At 21.7% G+C, this 20301-nt stretch overlaps 5 protein-coding genes across 5 annotated transcripts; all 5 read left to right on the top strand. All coding sequences in view use genetic code 6, as the record gives it.

Annotated features, from left to right (window-relative positions):
- Positions 1-41: 41 nt before the first annotated feature.
- On the top strand, positions 42-434 carry TTHERM_000249759 (hypothetical protein; the record flags this gene model as incomplete). The annotated part of the gene is made up of 2 exons (XM_012798373.1): positions 42-265; positions 425-434. The coding sequence occupies 2 exons, from the start codon at positions 42-44 to the stop codon at positions 432-434; spliced, it is 234 nt and encodes a 77-aa protein (XP_012653827.1).
- Positions 435-3907: 3473 nt separating this feature from the next.
- TTHERM_00249740 (hypothetical protein) lies at positions 3908-4327 on the top strand (the record flags this gene model as incomplete). Its single annotated transcript, XM_001019024.1, has 1 exon — positions 3908-4327. The coding sequence occupies one exon, from the start codon at positions 3908-3910 to the stop codon at positions 4325-4327; it is 420 nt and encodes a 139-aa protein (XP_001019024.1).
- Positions 4328-7361: 3034 nt separating this feature from the next.
- TTHERM_00249730 (hypothetical protein) lies at positions 7362-7781 on the top strand (the record flags this gene model as incomplete). Its single annotated transcript, XM_001019023.1, has 1 exon — positions 7362-7781. One exon carries the CDS (start codon positions 7362-7364, stop codon positions 7779-7781), a length of 420 nt encoding a protein of 139 aa, XP_001019023.1.
- Positions 7782-10876: 3095 nt separating this feature from the next.
- Positions 10877-15473, top strand: TTHERM_00249720 (E1-E2 ATPase family protein; the record flags this gene model as incomplete). The annotated part of the gene is made up of 12 exons (XM_001019022.2): positions 10877-10928; positions 10981-11054; positions 11182-11616; positions 11706-11986; positions 12042-12408; positions 12465-13115; positions 13171-13954; positions 14035-14396; positions 14512-14805; positions 14852-14968; positions 15030-15209; positions 15258-15473. The coding sequence occupies 12 exons, from the start codon at positions 10877-10879 to the stop codon at positions 15471-15473; spliced, it is 3813 nt and encodes a 1270-aa protein (XP_001019022.2).
- A 1719-nt stretch (positions 15474-17192) lies between these two features.
- TTHERM_00249710 (serine carboxypeptidase family protein) lies at positions 17193-18743 on the top strand (the record flags this gene model as incomplete). The annotated part of the gene is made up of 3 exons (XM_001019021.3): positions 17193-17777; positions 17970-18436; positions 18527-18743. Exons 1-3 carry the CDS (start codon positions 17217-17219, stop codon positions 18741-18743), a joined length of 1245 nt encoding a protein of 414 aa, XP_001019021.1. The 5' UTR covers positions 17193-17216.
- Between the last annotated feature and the right edge of the window lie 1558 nt (positions 18744-20301).

Raw genomic sequence — 20301 nt, 5'->3', positions numbered from 1 at the left:
GATTTATTTTACCAAAAATTTGGAAAATAATTGTGATTTATATGAGGTAGAAAGGTTAATAACCAAATATTTTAATTTATTACAAAGATCGTGTATTGATTATTAATGAACCTATTTCTATATGCTATTTTTCAAATTAAATACACATCCAGATTTGTGTAATTTTAAAAAGGATTAATCAAAAATAAGATTTTACCAAATTTACCTACCTGTCCTTTGATAACATAAATTCTAAACCTACTTTACTTAATCCTTTGATAACGGGGTATATTTATATTTTTATTATTTGAAGCAACAATATATTTTGGGTAATTAACAATAGAAAATTTCATAAGCTTTCACTTGCCTTCATGATTTATAACCCCGTCCTTTAGAGTTAATTAAAAATAAATAAATAATTAAAAAAAAAAATTTTAATAAAAAGTAAATAATGAGAAAAATTGCAATCATCTTAATTGCTTGTACTGTTATTTGTGCTGCAAATCCTTTACCAGAAGACAACACTTAGGAAGTATAAGCTGCTGGAAATACTCAAACCGTTCTTGCTTCATGTTTTACAGACAAAATTGGTATGAGGGATAATGACCTCTATGCTGGTAATAACTATGCTGAACTTTCTATTAATTACAAAAATAAGGACTTCAAGGCTCTTGGTGGACTTCCTTTTGGTTACAAGCTTTAAATAACTTACAAAGGCAAATCTATTATTGCTACTAAGGGTGATGTTGGTGCTGGCGGTCCTAGCAATCCTAAGATTGACATTCACAAGAAAGCTGCTCAAGCTCTAGGTATTAATGACTGTGACAATTTCCTTGAAAATGTCTAAATCTAATTTATAGGTTGAAAATAATTAATCAATGATTATTATTTCACTTAATATTTGTGATCCATGTCAAACATTTAGTATTTTATATAATATATAATAAAATTAAAAATTATTTATCGATTAATTTTTTTTATTATCAAATTAATTAATACAAAAATATTACAATAAATTTTAAGCTGAAAATGCTATTATTTAACTCTTTATTTTTATAAACTAATAGTAATGCCAATTAGATTTAAATTTATTTTGTTAAACTAAATTATTTTTTTAGAAGTAAAAATATTTAATATTCTTACTTAAACTAAAATTGATTCATTATTTTTATTTATTCTCAAGAAATTATTATTTAGATAATCTAATTATTTAGGTAATATTTAAGTTATTTTAATTTTAAAATTGATAAAGTTATGATTTAGGTATATTATTGGATAAAAATAAATATGCAATCAAGGATATTTAATTGTAGTCAAACATATAAATAAAAATTAAAGATATGTTTATAAAATTATAAAATTTAATTATAATAATAGAAATTAATCAAATTAAGTTAAATTTTGAGTCAAAATACTTTATTATGCTTAAACTCCTCTAATTTTCAAATAAATACACCTTAATAATATGATAAAATTTTTTTATGTAGAACTCTATTTATGTAAATTATTGTGGTTTAAAAATTGTAAATTAAAAATATTATTATTTTATTATTATTATATATATATTACTCTAGGGTACTGATTTTTTCAAGGCTAAATGCACGAATAATAAAAAATATATTATTTAGTAGTTTTGCTTTCAGCAAATATTATTATAAATAAATATTATTTTTTCTACTGTAAATATAAATTAAATTTTATCTATTTGTTACCATAAGATAATATTAAAATAATTATAAATGTAAAAAATGGTTGTAACATATATTATATTGCTTAATGTAAGAATAATAAATAGATCTTTATCAATTAGTTAATTAGAAATTCTTCATTTTTAAAAGATAAAAGTGTATTAAAATAATTAAAATTAATTTGCAATACAATTTAAATTGTATTAAAAAAAGGATGAAAAATTTAATTAATATTATTTACTAAATGTGAAGTTAATATCAAGCTTATGCTTTTAAGAATGAAATTACTTTATTTATCTAATTCAGATATAGACTGGTAAAAATTTTAATCTGTTTTAAGTATAAAGTAAGTAAGTAATTCAGCTCAAATACTTTTTTCTACATTTCTGTATGATTGATTCATGCATATTTAAGAAATCTTCTTAGAAAATAAGAAGAGTGAGTAAAATAGATTTTTCGATAAATCAAGTGTTACATGGAGAATATTTAATAAATATCTGTCTGTATTTTATGGATTATCTGATTCTGATAATAAACAAATTATTATGCATGAAGGAGGTAAACCACAATTTTAAATTTGTGTGGTCATTTATTATTTACTTACTTACAAAATTTAAAGGTGCTATTTTAGAAAAGGAAAATAAAAATATAATTTTTAGCTTACTCATTCATTGAGACTCTGCTAATTATATTTGAAATTCATCTTTTATAAAAAAATAAACTTTCCCACTACTCAAAGATATATTTGAATTTGATTAGAACTTCAAATAAGGTGAAAGCAGTTTAAAATATTAAGTAAATCCATCAATATTAATATTTAATTTCTAAATTCTAATGGAAGATAAGTGATGTTTGTAAAAAATTCTATCTAGCCTCTAAAGAGTAATGAATGTCTTTTAAGTTTGCTTTATTTGATAAAAATTTATGTTACAGACTAATTTATTGGTGTTAATTAAGGTATTTTTTTTATTAAATATTTTTTAATTGAAATTAAGAGTACATAATACACAATTTATTTGATAAACCTGTAATCATATTTAGGAAATAGAAGTTACCCAAACCTTACAAAATACTGTAAAAAATTATTAAGTATGATAAAAATAGAGATAATGATTTAAGGTATTTTCAAATTTTTTATTGAAATAAAGTATTTTTCTCATTAAAAAATATTCAAATAATTAATTTAAAAAATACTTAATAATAAATAGTAAAATATTTTTAAGAATTAATTTGTATTTTTTAGTTTTGAAATATTTTCGAAAAAGGCAAAGTCTTATTGTTATAATAAATAGATTTTTTTTTATTTTTAGGAACAAAAATCAATTTAAATTACAGTTAATATTTCTATTTAAAGTGGGGTTAAATTGTATTTTATTTTGTATTAATAACCCATAACTAAATATCTAAATAAAAGTATATTGAATCTTTCTCTTTTTGAAAAAAAATGGGTTTTTAATATTTTTTTAATTCATACAATAATTCATTTAAGTTTTATTTTATTATAACTATTAATTGAAGTTTATTTAGATGGATATATTTTATGTTAAAATAATTTAATTTTGATAATAAAGATAGAATAAACTCTTTAAAATATTTATTTTGACCAAAAAGTTTTTATTTTAGTTTACAGTTAGTAATAAAGTCTAAAACTTTTTTACTATATTTTAATTGCTAATTTATTTAATTCTGTGTAGTATTTATTTTTCTTTCTTATGTAATTAATTCTGCTTACTAATAATTTATAATTTGTATTTATTTATTAATTTTAGCTTACAATAATACTAATTTTATTATATCCTTTCATAAATTTATGTAATATATTTTTTAAAATATTTTTCTATATTATATTTCTTCAAATTCAGAGAGATACTATAATAAAATGATAGCAATAAAAGAAACAAATTTTAAATACTTAAATATGTACGATGTAAATTAATGCAAGTAAGTTTTATTTTCAAAAAAAATTTGGATAAATTGTAATTAATTTTAATAGATAGATTAATAACCAAGTATTTTTATTTATTACAAATTAAGTGTATCGATTATTAATGACCTTATTTATTTACGCTACATTTCAAATTAATTACACTTCCGAATTTGTGTAATTTAAAAAGGTTTAATCAAAAAATAAGATTTTAGCCAAATTTTGCTTGCTCCTTGACAACATAAATTTCTAACCCGAGTTGACTTTATTATTTATAAACAATTCAAAAAACAAAAAATAAAAAAATAACTAAACAATGAGAAAAATTGCAATCATCTTAATTGCCTGTATTGTCATTTGTGCTGCAAATCCTTAACCAGAATCCACTGAAAACCATTAGTAAGTATTAGCTGCTGGTAATACTCAAACTGTTCTTGCTTCATGCTTTACAGACTAAATTGGTATGAGAGATAATAACCTCTATGCTGGTAATAATTATGCTGAGCTTTCTATTAATTACCTAAACAAGGACTTTAAGGCTCTCGGAGGACTTCCTTTTGGCTACAAACTTTAAATAACTTACAAAGGTAGATCTATTATTGCTACTAAGGGAGATGTTGGTGCTGGTGGTCCTAGTCATCCTAAGATTGATATTCACAAGAAAGCTGCTCAAGCTTTAGGTATCAATAACTGTGACAATTTCCTTGATTAAGTTCAAATCTAATTTATAGGTTGAAAAAAATAAAATAATAAATCATGATTATTATTAACTGTAATATTTTATGTTACCCAAATCAAGTATTACATATCTTATATAATATATAAAAATAAAAATAAATATGATTTAACCATTGATTTCTATCAAATTAATACAAATATATATATTAAAGATTAATTTAAACCTAAGATTTTAAGATTTTTAGATATCTTTAAAATCTCTATTCAATAACTTGATTTAATTTTTATAATAGTAAAAATGTTTATAATATTTATTGAAACTAAAATGAATTCAATCAAATTTTTTTAATTTTTCAAAGAAATTATTATTTAGTTAATCTAATTATTAACATTAATCTTTTAAATTCATTCACTTTTCAAATGTATGAAAATTATTTTTAGATTAAATATTAGATTAAAGTAATTAAACAATTAATTAAAGGATATAATATAATAGCAAAAATCTGTATCAAAAATTAAATACTATAAATGAAACAAAAAATTAAATACTATAAATGAAACAAAAAATTAAATACTATAAATGAAACAAGCATCCTTCATCTACTTTTTACTACAAGTTTAATCCTTAACCTTAATAAGATAACTTATATGCCAATTAATTTGATATAACTAAACCAACCAATCGTTTCTTATTTGTTATATTTTTATTGCTCTCAAATAAGTTTTTTTTATTCTTTAACGTGAATATATAAATTAAATTTTATAAGCTCACTGAATTTTTATCGCCTACCAAATATCAGCATAAAATAATATTCAAATAATTTTAAAACAGTTGTATATTTTGCTTAATAAATAATAGATCCTTTTCAATTAGATAATAAAAAACTTTTGATTTTTAAAGGATAAATTGTTAAAAGTTTAAATTTGTGTATCATATTAATTAAAATTAATCTGCTATACAATTAACAACTTATTTTAAACTGTTTAAAAAAAGGCAAACAAAAATTTATTTGATACAGTTACATTATGTGAAGTTAATACCTTTGAATTTTAGTAATGAATTTTACATATATAATTCAGATATAAATATGGTAATATTTAAAATCTATTTCGAGTTTAAAGTAATTCATCTCATTTTTTCTACTTTTCTGTATGATTCTTGCATTTTGAAGAAATCTTCATAGAAAACATTTAAAGTAAAATAGATTTTTCGATTTATTACCAGAAGTTTATAAAAATATCAAAATTTGATGGATTATCTGGCATTGATAGTACATTAATTATTATTCACGAAGAAGGTTAACCACAACTTTAAATTTGAGTGGTCATTAATTAATTATTTACTTACAAAATGTATTGGTGATATTTTAGAAAAGGAAAATATAAATATAATTTTTAGCTTACTCAGTCATTAATACTTGTAATGATATGTAATGATATTGGAAATTCATCTTTCAATTAAAAAATAAATTTTCTCACTATTCAAAGATTGATATCAATTAGATTATAACTTCAAATATGATGAAAATACTCTTAAATATTTATTAAATGCATCTTTATTAACATTTACTTTCTAAAGGTAAGATAAGTGATGTTATTTTAAAAATTGTATCTGGTTTCTATAAAGTAATGAATGCCTTTTAAGTTTACTTTATTTGATAAAAATTTATGTTACAGAGTTAATTTATTGGTGTTAATTAAGGTATTTCGTTTTGATTAAATATTTTCTAATTTTTTAATTGAAATTAAGAATACATTATTGTAACATTACATAATTTACTTAATAAGTATGCAATAATATTTACAAATAGAAGTTACCCAAACCTTACAAATAAAGTAAAAAATTATTAAGTATGATAAATATAAAAAGATTTATAGGAATTTTTAAATTTTTTAATGAAATAAATGTTAAATCTTTAAAATATTTTCAAAAATTTAATTTAACAAATAAGTAAGTAAGTAAATAAGTAATAACAAATAGTAAAATATTTTAGAATTAATTTTTATTTTTTTGTTTTGAAATATTTCGAAAAAAGCTAAATCTTATTATTATAATTAATGGGTTTATTAATTTTTTTTCCAAACAAAATCAATTAAAGTTACTGCTAAAATTACTATTTAAAGTGTGGTTTAAATAATTTTATTTTATTTTTATACTAACAATCCATAACTAAATATCTAAAGAAAAATATCTTGAATCTTTTATTTGTAATTTTTAGAAAAAATTAACAAACTCAAATTGATTGAAAAAAATGGATTTTTTTATCTTTCATAAATTCCTATGAAGATTCATTTAACCTTTATTTTATTATTACTATTAATTAGAGTTTGATGAATATATTTTATTTTAAAATAAATAAATTTATGTTAAAATAATTTAATTTTGATAATAAAGATCGAATAAATTTTACATTATATTTGTTTTGACCAAAAAGCTTTTATTTTAGTTTACAGTTAGTTATAAAGCCTTGTGTGCAAAGTGGTGAGTGCTTGTTTACTATATTTTAATTGCTAATTTATTTAATTCGGTGTGGTATTTATTTATTTTTCTTTCTAATGTAATTAATTCTGCTTACTAATAATCCATACTTGTATTTATTTATTAATTTTAGCTTACAATAAAACTAATTTTATTTTTTTTTCTTTAATGCAATTATGTTTTTTGGTTTTTTAAATATATTTAAATATTTTTCTATTTTCTATTTCTTCAAATTCAGATAGATACTAAAATAAAATGAGGGCAATAAAAGAAACAAACTTCAAAAACTCAAATATGATGTAAATAAATGCAAGTAAGTTTTATTTTCATGAAATTCTGTATTGATTGTAATTAATTTTAATAGATAGATTAACAACCAAGTATTTTTATTTATTACAAATTAAGTGTATTGATTATTAATGACCTTATTTATTTACGCTACATTTCAAATTAATTACACTTCCGAATTTGTGTAATTTAAAAAGGTTTAATCAAAAAATAAGATTTTAGCCAAATTTTGCTTGCTCCTTGACAACATAAATTTCTAACCCGAGTTGACTTTATTATTTATAAACAATTCAAAAAAAATAAAAAATAAAAAAATAACTAAACAATGAGAAAAATTGCAATCATCTTAATTGCCTGTACTGTCTTTTGTGCTGCAAATCCTTAACCAGAATCCACTGAAAACCATTAGTAAGTATTAGCTGCTGGTAATACTCAAACTGTTCTTGCTTCATGCTTTACAGACTAAATTGGTATGAGGGATAATAACCTCTATGCTGGTAATAACTATGCCGAGCTTTCTATTAATTACCTAAATAAGGACTTCAAGGCTCTCGGTGGACTTCCTTTTGGCTACAAACTTTAAATAACTTACAAAGGTAGATCTATAATTGCTACTAAGGGAGATGTTGGTGCTGGTGGTCCTAGTCATCCTAAGATTGATATTCACAAGAAAGCTGCTCAAGCTTTAGGTATCAATAACTGTGACAATTTCCTTGATCAAGTTCAAATCTAATTTATAGGTTGAAAAAAATTAAATAATCAATCAATGATTATTATTAATTGTAATATTGTTGTTATTCGAATCAAGTGTTACATATCTTATATAGTATATAATAATAAAAATAAAATATGATTTAGACATAAATTTCTTTTTTTATAAAATTAATAATACAAATAGATATATGAAAAATAGTTTAAACTTAAGATTTTAGCATTTTTAGATATCTTTAAAACTTCTTTAAATTACCTAATTTAATTTAATTTTTTAATAGAAAAAATATTTATCATATTAATGTTAAATAAATTTTTTTCTAAAAAAATTATTACTTAGTTAATCTAATTATTTATATAAATATTTTAAATTACACTAATATAATACAAATATTTATTTAGATTCATTATTGAAAAGAAGTAATTTAACAATAATGGATAGTATATAATAATGAAATATCTAAATAAAAATTATAATATTATAAATGAAACAAGTATCGTTCACTTGCTTTTTAATACAAATTAATTCGTTAGTCTTAATAAGATACCTCTATACTAATTAATTTGATATTACTAAATCAAGCCAGTTCTTTCTTACTACTTATTTTATTGTTCTTGAAATTGAAAACAAATTCCAGAATTTTGAACATAAATTTCTATCTCACCTTCACTAATACAATAATTAACTTTTATTTTTATAAACCCTTTTTGAATTAAGGGAATTTAAATAAAATAGTTATGAAATTTAATATAACATATACTATTATTGAAGAATCACTCATAAAAAACTATGAAATCTAACAGTCTTCTAAGATATCAATTAAATTCCTATTTTTGAGATTCAATTAAATATATTCAATTAATTTTTTTCTTTACAGTCTTTGAATATTATTAAAAATTACATTAAATTAAATGAATAGTCAATTTTATTATTTAATATGAAAAATTGAAATAAAATAATAAAACTCAAAAATTTATAATATTAATTCTCAAAAATTTATTAAATTAACTCATTCTTAAATTTTTCTTAAATCCAACCTAAATCAGTTAAATTTAATTTTGGTATAGTCTATAAATGACTGCAAGAAAATTTCAATATTTTATTTGAACATAGAGCTGGCAGTATATAATTAGAATTATTATAAAATTGCAAATATGTATTTAAATAATTTAATAAATTAAGAGTCCTTGAATAATTTTGGCTAAATATTTAAAAGCATTATGAATATTTAATAGAAATAAATAAAAAAGAATTAAATCTGTAAATAACATATAAAAAAATTGAGAAAATAAAATAACAAATTTTTTTTTTTTCATTCTAATTAAATATCTAAAATTGATACCTGCAAAAAGATGGACAATTTCTCTTCTAAAATATTTCAGAATACAAAGGAAAGGGGAGGGGAGGGGGTCTTTTTTTTTATACTCTTAAAAAGGATATTAAGACTTAATATTTATCAATTTTTAAACTCAATATTTTATAAAATATATATCAATCACTGTAATCGTACAGTTATGCTTATGACCTCTATCTATATTTCGAATTTATTTATTTAAAAAGAGATTGATTGAGGTAAAATAATCATTTCTTAAAAATAAAATACCTGACAGAATTTTTCAACTTAAAATTTAATTTTTGAAAGAAGATCATAAATAATTTGAGAAAATAAAATTTTTTTTGATTAGCTTTAATTAATGTATAATCAATCACATATTCTTTTTACCAAAAATATCTATTTAGTATTATTATTATTATCACTTACTACTTATAAGTATAAAAACGAAAACTAAAAAGGAATGTTGTAATTATCATAAAAAAAGATGTAACAAATTAAGATGATAAATTAATCAATAAAATATCGTTATTAGACTTCACAATAATAGCTAGTTTTAAGCTTTCTGCAATTTTTAGTTGCTTCTAATCTTTTGATTTATGATCTTTCAATCATCTTTTCAACTCAATATTCTCCTGATGACCCTAACTCGAATTATTTCATTAGATTTAGTTGATTGTTAATTTTTAGTAGATTTGCTATTTTTAATCTAAAAATATTTTAATTAAAATAAAATTTTGCTAAAATAAAAATAATTTTGTTATCCTAAGATGTATTTATTTAAAAAATATTCTTTTCATTGTTTATTTATTAGAATTCAGTTTAAAATAACAAAATTGATTAATCTGTATTTTTATTGGCTTTAAAATGATAACTAACAAAATTAAGTTTCGATTTTATCAAGGAAATGAATCAAAGAAGACCTATAAATTCTGAATTTGTATTTCAGATTTTTTTCGTAAATTAAATAATACAAAAACAATTAATCAATTCAAAAAAATATATAACACTCAAATCTTTGAAAAATCATTTGTACTCAGTTTGATTGAGACTATGGCTAACTCTACACAGTTAAACTTCAGTACAGATTCTATTTAGTTGTCAATGTAATTTTTTATACACTAACTATCTTTTTTAAAATAGCAATTAACTTTTATTAATTTTTTGAAGATTATATTCTTATTTTTTTACTGATGATAATTAAAAGTTGATTTAAAAATCTTTGAATAAATTCATAATGCAAAAAAAACTTCAAATTTAAAATATTTTACATAAACTTTATTCATCTAAAACTCATTCATCATTATATTTTTTGTCATGTATTTTATCGATTAGAAATAAAGATAATCTTTTGAAAAATAAAATATTAATTTCTCAAAAAAAAATTAATAGGAAATTAATCAAAATTCAAAAATAAATGATTAAATACTTATGGTATTCTCAAAACAAAAGCCAAAAATATTCTTACATTTTTCTTATTTTTATTTATAAAAAAATAAATTTCTATCACATAAAATTATCTTTTTATATATTTTAAAAGTATTTATTTAAAACTTATAAAAATTTTAGGATAAGCTAATATGAATCTTAAAAAGGATAAAAATAAGGTTAAGATTTCAATAAAGTCTTCTTTTAATTACCAAAAGATATCTAGGAGGAAGGAATTATAAAAGAAATTAATTCTTATAAGACTTAGTAAGCGAAATTAATAATATCTTTTCTCCTTTTTTTTGTTACTGGTGGTATTTTATTCTTGTTCACTCGTTGGAATATAAAACTTAAAATAATTCTTTAAATGATTAAATGCCAAACATCTGAGGCAGAATATTTGAGAGTTGTGTCTTAAGGTATTAATTTTAATACAAAAATTTAAAGTAATTTAACTCTATTTTATTAAAGATGATCAAATTACTTTAGTGAAAATAGAATCAAAGACAATGAAATTAAATAACAAGCCACTTCAATGTTATTTGGTAAGATTTTAAAAATATTTTAACTTATTAAGAAGATGTTAAAAAAATAAATATGAAATTTTTAATGAATAATTAAATTAAACTTTTCATCTTAACAGTTAATGAAAACATTTTAATTATAATATAGATCTTTAATTACAGGCTGTACACTTATTACTACGATAGCACTTAAGATTGCTTTTTGCCTATATAATTTGCGTTAAGTTAATTGACTAATTAATAAATCTACTAATAGTATGGGCTTGGCATTTCAAGTGATCAAAAATACCAAGAGCTAATTTCAATTTATGGATAGAATAACACAGAAATACCTGAAAAACCAACAATGAAAATATTTATAGATGAAGTTCTTTCTCCTTTCTACATTTTCTAAGTCTTTAGCATTATTATATGGATACTTTTACCATATTATTACTACTCTGCCATTCTTTTTACAATATCTGCTCTATAATGCATTTTCACTCTAATTGAAACAAAGAATAATAACAAAAAGCTAAGAGAAATGAGTTTCTTTGAAACTTAAGTTTTTGTGTATAGAGGAGTTTCCCAATATATTAAACTAGTAATGAAACAAATTACATTTTATTGAGAAAATATAATTTTAATTTAATAAATTTTTCAAATTGTTTTAAATTTATTTGTTTAAAAAAGGATGGAGGATATGTTATTGACAGAAAAATTTCAAATTACAAGCAAAAGATAAGCTCATTAAATTTAGTTCCTGGAGATCTAATTGAAATTCCTGATGGTTAGATACTTCCTTGTGATGTAATTCTTATGAATGGTACAAGCGTAATGAACGAATCTATGCTTACTGGAGAGTCTATTCCTGTAATTAAATCAGCACTACCTTTTAGTAGTAATTAATATCATCCAAATGAAGATGGAAAATAGTCTACTCTATTTGCTGGAACTAAATGCATTGAAACAAGGTAAAATAAAGAAAGCTTTTCAATTTTTGCTTCAAGATAAAAATGTTATTAATAGATACCACTTAAAGGGATCCATACCTATACTGGGGTTGGTAAGCTCAACTAGCTTTAATACGATGAAAGGTTAACTGGTCAGATCTATTTTATATCCTAAACAAAATTCCTTCTCTTTTTATGTTGATTCATTGAAATTTATTGCAGTTCTTGCTTTCATTTCACTTTTAGGTTTCTTTTTTTCAATTCCTTTTATGATTAGAGGCTACAACTTAAATTTTCTTGAGGTTAGAGATTTAATTTTGGGCAGTGTCAATTTGGTTACAATTACTGTTCCTCCTGCTTTACCTACTTGCTTATCAATAGGTATCTCTTTTGCTATTTCAAGATTAAAAAAGCAAAAAATATATTGCATTTCACCACCAAAGGTAATTTTAAATATTGTAGTTGCATTCAATTTAAAGTTAAAATATATAATGACAAGGTAAACATTAGTGGTAAAGTTACGATTATGTGTTTTGATAAGACAGGAACACTTACTGAGGAAGGTCTTGATATGTATGGTTTAAGATCAGTTGTGTATTAAGGGCCTAATAGAGTTAACTTTGCAAAACTTGAAGAAGATACTTACAAACTTGGAATGAATAAAATATTAAAACTAAATGGCTATCCCGAATAAGAGCATTTATATGGAGAAGGAAATCCCTATTCTATAATAGGAGATCCTGATCTAATTTTAAAAGAATGCATGGCTAGTTGTCATGGTATAACTCGAGTTAAAGGCGAGCTAATTGGAGATCCTTTAGAGGTAAAGATGTTCGAAGCTACTGAATGGGAATTGATAGAATAGAATTTGAGTTTTTATTCAGAACTTGTTTTAGCTGTTGTAAAATCAAAAAAAATGGATATATCAGAATAATACAAAACTTCATAACCATTAAATTAGATGAATTAAACATAAATTAAGTTAGGTATTGTAAAAAGATTTGAATTCTCCTCAAAGCTTTAAAGAATGAGCACTATTGTAAAGAATTTAGATTTTAATACTGACTTTTACAAGTTGTATGTCAAGGGTTCTCCTGAAAAAATTTTTGAACTGAGCAAGCCTTCTTCTATTCCTTAAAATTTTAATGAAGTAATTTAAGCATTTAGTTAATTAAAATGAGTTCAATGAAATTTAATTAAATTAGATTCTTGATTTTTATGCCAGAAAGGGATTTAGAGTACTTGCTTTTGGAGTTAAAATACTTAAAATGAATTAGCACTAAATTCAAAAGTTAGAAAGAGATGAGATAGAAAATAATTTGACATTTGCTGGGCTGTTAATTATGGAAAACAAGCTAAAGCCTATTACTAAATCAATAATTGAAGATCTTCAGGATGCAAATGTCCGTACAATAATGGTTACAGGTGATAATGCACTTACAGCTATCAGTGTTGGAAGATAATGTAAGATTTTAGATGAGAAAAATAGAGTTTACTTTGGTGATTTAAGTGATGATCCAGCTCAAAAAGGCAAAATTGTTTGGAGAGATTTTGAAAACAGTTAAAAGCATCTAAAAGAAGATGATTTACAACCAGAAAATGGACTGATAAAATATTAAGATAATTAAATTCCAGAAATTTAAGAAGAGATAGCCATCATATAGTATGCTTAAAAGTTAGAGAGTGTTGATAGAAGAATTTCTATGATGTAATAAAATTAACGAAAAAAAACAGATAGTATAAATTAGCCTTTAGTTTCTTTGTAAAGTTCTAAAATTTACAGAGAAAGAGCTAAAACTCAAATAAATGAGCAAGAAGATAAATAAACTAAAGATTAGACAATAATAAAAGTTGAAATTAATACACAGAAAAAATTAAATAAAATGAGTGAAATTTCATAAGCTTCAGAGAGCAATTGCTCCACATATAGTGAAGACTTAGACACTAATTAAAAAATTCAAGAAGAATAAGCAATAGCTGCTCTAAATGGTATTTATTTAACTTTATTATTTTATTTTTAAATTATTCTTTTTATAAATTTTTAAATTTATTTATTAATTAATTAATAGACGATATTAATGATTTTATTCCTTGGAATAACTCATAAGATGGCTATACTTTAGCAATAACTGGAAGGGCTTTCTCAAAGATTATAAGTTAATCTACTTAAAGCGATGAAAAGGCTCAGCTCTTAAGAACTATGCTGCTTAAAACATAAATCTTTGCTAGAATGAGACCAGAGGAAAAATCTCTTCTACTATAATAGTTATAGGATTTACCATGGAAGCCAACATGTGGTATGTGTGGTGATGGCGCAAATGACTGTGGAGCTTTAAAAACTGCAGATATGGGAATTTCTTTGTCAGAAGCTGAAGCTTCAATAGCTGCACCATTTACATCTAAAATACAAGATATTTCTTGTGTGGTAGAGGTAATTATAAAATTTTTTTAATTTAAAAATCATTTTTCTTCAAAACAGAAATTTAAATCAAAACATCATTCTAAAGTAATAAATTTAAAATAAAAATAATAAAATAAAATAAAAGTTACTCAGAGAAGGGAGAGCTGCACTTGTTACAAGTTTCTCATGTTTTAAGTTCATGGCTTTATACTCTATGATATAATTCTTTACTACGATTATTTTATATACTGTTAACACATTACCAGGAGATATGCAGTTCTTGTATTGGGATCTTTTTACTGTTTTTCCACTGGCTTTGCTTATGGGGCATACTGAAGCTAGTCAAAAACTATCTAAATAAGTTCCTGGTTCAAATCTTATTTCGTTTCCAGTGCTTTGTTCTGTGATTGGGATGACAATTTTAAATGCAGGATTTTAAGTAAAAATTTAGAATCAAAAAAGTATTTTAATTATTTTTAAAAAAGGTAATTATGTTCCTCATTCTTAGAGCTTAAAGCTGGTATATATCTGTTTATGATACTCATATATATCTAAATGATTTAGACGACCCAAGTAATCGCAAAAATTGCTATGAATCAACAGTATTTTTATTGAATATTAATTAAAACGTTTATTTATTTATATAATAATAATAAATAAAAGGTTTTGTTTTTATTTGTCAACTTCTAGTATATTTCTACTTGTATAGCATTTTCAATAGGTAAACCTTTCAAGAAAGAGTTTTATACAAATTTATTTTTCTCTGTTTCTCTCGGTTTAATCGTTTCACTCTCTTTATATGTGCTGCTTTTACATGACAGCTTTACCACTGACTTCTTCAGCGTAAAAATATTTAAATCAGTTATACTTTTATTAATTTATATTTTTTAGATTTTTGAGGAAGTTAAACTTGATGATCAAGAACCTATATCAGAAATGCCTTATGTCTTCCTTTTAATAATATTAGCAGTAGCTTGTGTTAACTCAGCAATTAACATTGCTTATGAAAAATATGTTGTGGTAAAACTAGCTGTTGCTTATAAAAGTAGAAAAGATAAAAAAAGAAACCCAGCATTATTGGATCCTCAATAGAAAATTAAATCTTGACCAACAAACAAAATAAAATTAAAAAAATTTTATTTATTAAAAATTTAAAAAAATCAATAATAATTTTTTTGTATTTATTAAATAATATTTCAAGTGTAGTTTTTTTTAAACGCTTAAATAATAATTCATTTTATTAAAAAAAATTTACCAAAATAATAGAGTTAAATTTAATTAAAATTTTATATAAATAGATGTGTTAGCAATTATTTATAATCTTTTAATACTTTAATTCATTTTTAGAATAATTAGATATAAGCTTCTATTATTCTGATTTTATCTCTCTTTTATATAAAAAAAATAAAAAATTAATTTTATAATTATATTAAATTTTTAACAGTTTAATTTTATGTTATTAAAACAAATTAAAATTTAATAAATTGTTTGTTTAAATTAGCAGACAAAGCATTTAAAAGTTATTATAAATTATTTCTCTGATTAGATCTAAAGTGAGTTGGTTTAGTTTAAATTATGATACTTGAATAGTATGAAAATAAGATGAAAAATCTTAATAGAAATATAGTTAATTTCTCAAAGTATGTATATAATTTTAATTAATTATTTTTCTGTGATGTAATCTTTGAGAAAGAATTTAGTTCTAGGGAAATAATAATTTTTTTATAATTTTGTTGCAAAAGGATATATTTATACTGTTTATATGAATAATGGCGAAGCAAAGATTAATAAAAATTTACTAACAGCAAATTTTAATCATAATTATAAAATCTTGAATAATCAAAGATAAAAATAAATTAATTTTTTAATCTTTTGTTGTTCAATAATAAAAGTATGTACATTTTATGTCAAAATTTGATAAAATTTATTCCATTTACTTATAATTTCTTTTATTAATGTTTAAATATTAGAAATAAAAGTAACTTTAAAATCGTATTTTTAAAATTTAAAAACTCTAAAAAAGTAAAAATGTTTTTTTATTTTCTAGCTTCCTTTAATTTAATCCTTAATACATACTGATCATAGGTTGATAAAACTAGTTAAAACCTAATAAAGCTTATTCATTTATTATAAAATTTAGATATTTTTAGTAATAGATCCAAAATGTATGTTTATCTTAAATCAAAGTCCATTATTCATTCATTGATTACCAGTATTCTATTTTTAAAATAAAAATTATTTATAAAATATATTTATTTAATTTGCAAATGTATAAAAGTGAATTATTTTTATATTTTTCATCAATAGATGTTTATAAATTTAAAATATTTTTTGCGTTTTTTAATATGCAAAATGAAAATTAATTACCAAAGTATGTATGCAAATATTTTAGAAAAGACACAATATTTATTAGAACAGGAGATTGTATATAAAAACCAGAGGATTCTTGATTATTAAGTAATATTCTCTAGATTTTCTATGGATATTCTAAAAAAGATTTGTTATAAACACTTGAAATAAATAAATCTTTTATTAATAATTTCATTCAAATGAAAAAAAATTCTTTTATTAAATTTTGGAAAAGTTATGAGTGTAAAAGTAAAGCTGATTATATCATCAATCAAATGAATAATCGATCAACACAGATTAATAAATAATAGTAAAAAAAAATATATTTCTTTGGAATTCATCATAATTATGATTATTTAAGTTATTTATTCTTATATAAAGAAAATTAATTGATTCAATCAATCAATCATACAAATTTAAGAATGAAAGCAAAACTTGAATTAATAAAATAATAAATATTAATAAATAAAAAATCATACTAAAAGTAATTAATTTACAATAATGAGAAACTCTATTTTGTTTTTTGCAATTTTAGGTTTTGCCCTTTGCGCTTAAAACCCACTTTTCTTGAATGAAACCTACACTTCTGGTCTCGTTAATATTCAAAAATCAAGTGACATTTTTTACTGGCTCTTTGAATCAAGAAGCAATCCTTCCACTGATCCCTTAGTTATCTGGTTGACCGGAGGTCCTGGATGCTCTTCTGAACTTGCTCTTTTCACTGAAAATGGTCCTTTCACTGTTAATGACAATTTGACCTTGGATAGCAACCCAAATGCTTGGAATAATAATGCTAACCTTGTTTTCGTTGACCAACCTGTTGGTACTGGTTTTTCAAATGCTGGAAAGGGTGAATTAGTTAAGAATGAAGAAGAAGTTGGTGAAGACTTCTACTAATTCCTCCTTGGTTTCTTAGAATAAAATCCTTAATATATTGGCAGACCTCTCTTTGTTACTGGTGAATCATATGCAGGACATTACATTCCCGCTATTGGTGCTGAATTAGTCAAGCAAAGTAATCCCAAAATTAACTTATAAGGTCTTGCTATTGGTAATGGTTGGGTAAATAAATTAATCAATAAATCTTGAATTTTTTTAATTAATTAATTTAATTTTTTAACATCATTTTTGACTTAAAAATTTAGATTAAAAATGTAAATTTAAAACTACCACTTTAAATAAAATAATTTAAATTTTTAGTTAAATGAAATAATATTAAAATAAATGAATACTTAAATATTTTTTTAAATATAGGTTGATCCTGAAGTCTAATAACCTTCTTATGGTTAATATGCCTATGAAAACAAGTTGATCTCAGCTTTCTAGTACTTCACTGTTGTTAAACCTGCTTTGGCTGTTTGCTCTTAATTGATTGGTATTGATGCTCCTCTCTTCCTTTCTAATCCTTTCTGTAACCTTGGTTATTAAACTATTGTTGGTTATGGCCAAACTCCTAAATTCAATGTTTATGATATCAGAAAACCATGTATTGGTTCTTTATGCTACAATATGACTAACGTTGATAATTTCCTTGCCAGAAACGACGTTAAAGCTGCTTTGGGTGTCAGCGGAAGAACTTGGTAAGAATGCTCCAACACTGTTTATGCTGCCCTCTCTCATGACGAAATTGTTAATCTTGCCTAAAAGGTTGCTTACGTTCTTGAAAGTGGTGTTAAAGTTTTAGTTTACAGCGGTGATCAAGATTTCTAATGCAACTATCTGTAATTAATTAATTCATTTACTAATTTAAACCTATTGTTAAATTTTTTAATTTTTTTAATTAATTAATAAATAAATAAATAAATAAATAGTGGTGGTATTGCTTGGACCAATGCTATGGAATGGACCCAATAAGAAGCTTTCTAAAATGCTGAATTCTAAAGCTACAATGTCAATGGACAAAGTGCTGGTGAAATCAAGGGTGCTGGAAACTTCTAATTCCTTAGAGTCTATCAAGCTGGACACATGGTTCCTATGGATCAACCTATTGTTGCCCTTCACATGCTTAATTCTTTCATTTCCAGTTGAATTTGAACTAAATTGCAAAAAACAAAATACTAATTTCATTTAAATAAATAATTAATAAAAAAATAAATATAAAAACTAAGTGTATTTATTATTTTTTGTAAATTGATGTGTTAAAAAATCATTTAATAAAGTTAACAAAAATCTAAAAAATTTAAAATTTCATTTCTTTGTTTAAAACATTATTTTAAATTTCATAAAAATTGAACAAAAATAAATATTCTAAGTTTTTTGTTTTTAATTAGTTTTTTTTCAATAGAAACTATGAAAATTTTTACAAATTTTTATAAAAGAAGACTACATTTTAGTTATATATTTTTTAGGAATAATAATTTTTTTCGAAAATATTATTTAGAATATTTTTAAATGGATAAATGCTTTATTATTATTTATAAAATATTACTTTAAAAGTTTTTTAAAAATAGCAAAATTTGATTTTTGAAAAGTTTGATATAATAATAACTTTAATGGTATTTCAAAAAAAAATTTATATTTAAAAAAAAATTTCTTAGCTTTTAAATATAATATTAAAAAAAGAGTAATAATATTCAAAAAAAGAAGTAAATTAATTATATAGACTATTTTAATATTTATATAGTGGTTAATCTAGCCTTAAATAAAGTAAATTAATTGTAAATTATTAGTATTTATAAGAAAGATTAGAGAAAAGTAAATAAAATTAATTGAAATACTTACTTATTATCAAAATTAATCTTCTAAATAATTTAATTATTTCAAATTCAATTAAAGCAAACTCCGCAAAAAAAATATTTATTTACAGCCTTTCAAAGTTTAAAAATAATTTTAGCTTTTCATAAAAAAAAAAATAATTATTTATTTTAGCATTTTAATTGAGTTAAGCAGTTGAAAAATCTTATAGTATTATTAATTGTTTCTTATAATTAACAGCTTAAATGATACTCAAAAAAAATGGATGAATATTTTGATAAATAAATAAATATAATTATAAAAAGATAAAAATAAAATCTGATCAAATGCTATCGATTACATTCAATAAATAGTAATTTTTGTTTCCATAAAATGTAGCAATATATTTTTTGACTAGACAAGTGTAAATTTTTTAATTTAGAATTTATTTGGAGTATTTAATCATGCATAATTCCTTTGATTCTTTTAAGTATTTTAAAAAAGAAATTCAAAAGGAAGATTACATTTGATATCAGATAAATAAAGATTTGGAATTATATTTTGTGCAAATTCATAATTTTGTATTTGATAAATGATATTTTTTATACCTAATCAGCTAATTTTGATTTTATATTTGATAATCTTGTAAATAAATAATAGCTATTTTCTTTTACAACTCACCTTATTTATTGCATTGAATAAAACTAACAAATCTTCTTTTTGAAAAGAAAATTTCTTAAGAAATCATGAAATTAATCTTTTATATCTTTGATAAAAGAAAATAAAATTTGATTTTTAATTAAAGAAAGGTTTTTCTTGAAGTAGGCTAAATCTAAAAATTAATTTAAAAATGTTTCGATTATTTATTGGTTTAATTATGCTAGTTAATCTTTTATTTATTAAGAATTTATAT

Source organism: Tetrahymena thermophila, assembly GCF_000189635.1.
Source record: "Tetrahymena thermophila SB210 genomic scaffold scf_8254590, whole genome shotgun sequence".
Classification (NCBI taxonomy): Eukaryota; Ciliophora; class Oligohymenophorea; order Hymenostomatida; family Tetrahymenidae; genus Tetrahymena; species Tetrahymena thermophila.
Note: the sequence above shows the minus strand (reverse complement) of the source record. Positions and strands in the feature narration are given on the sequence as shown.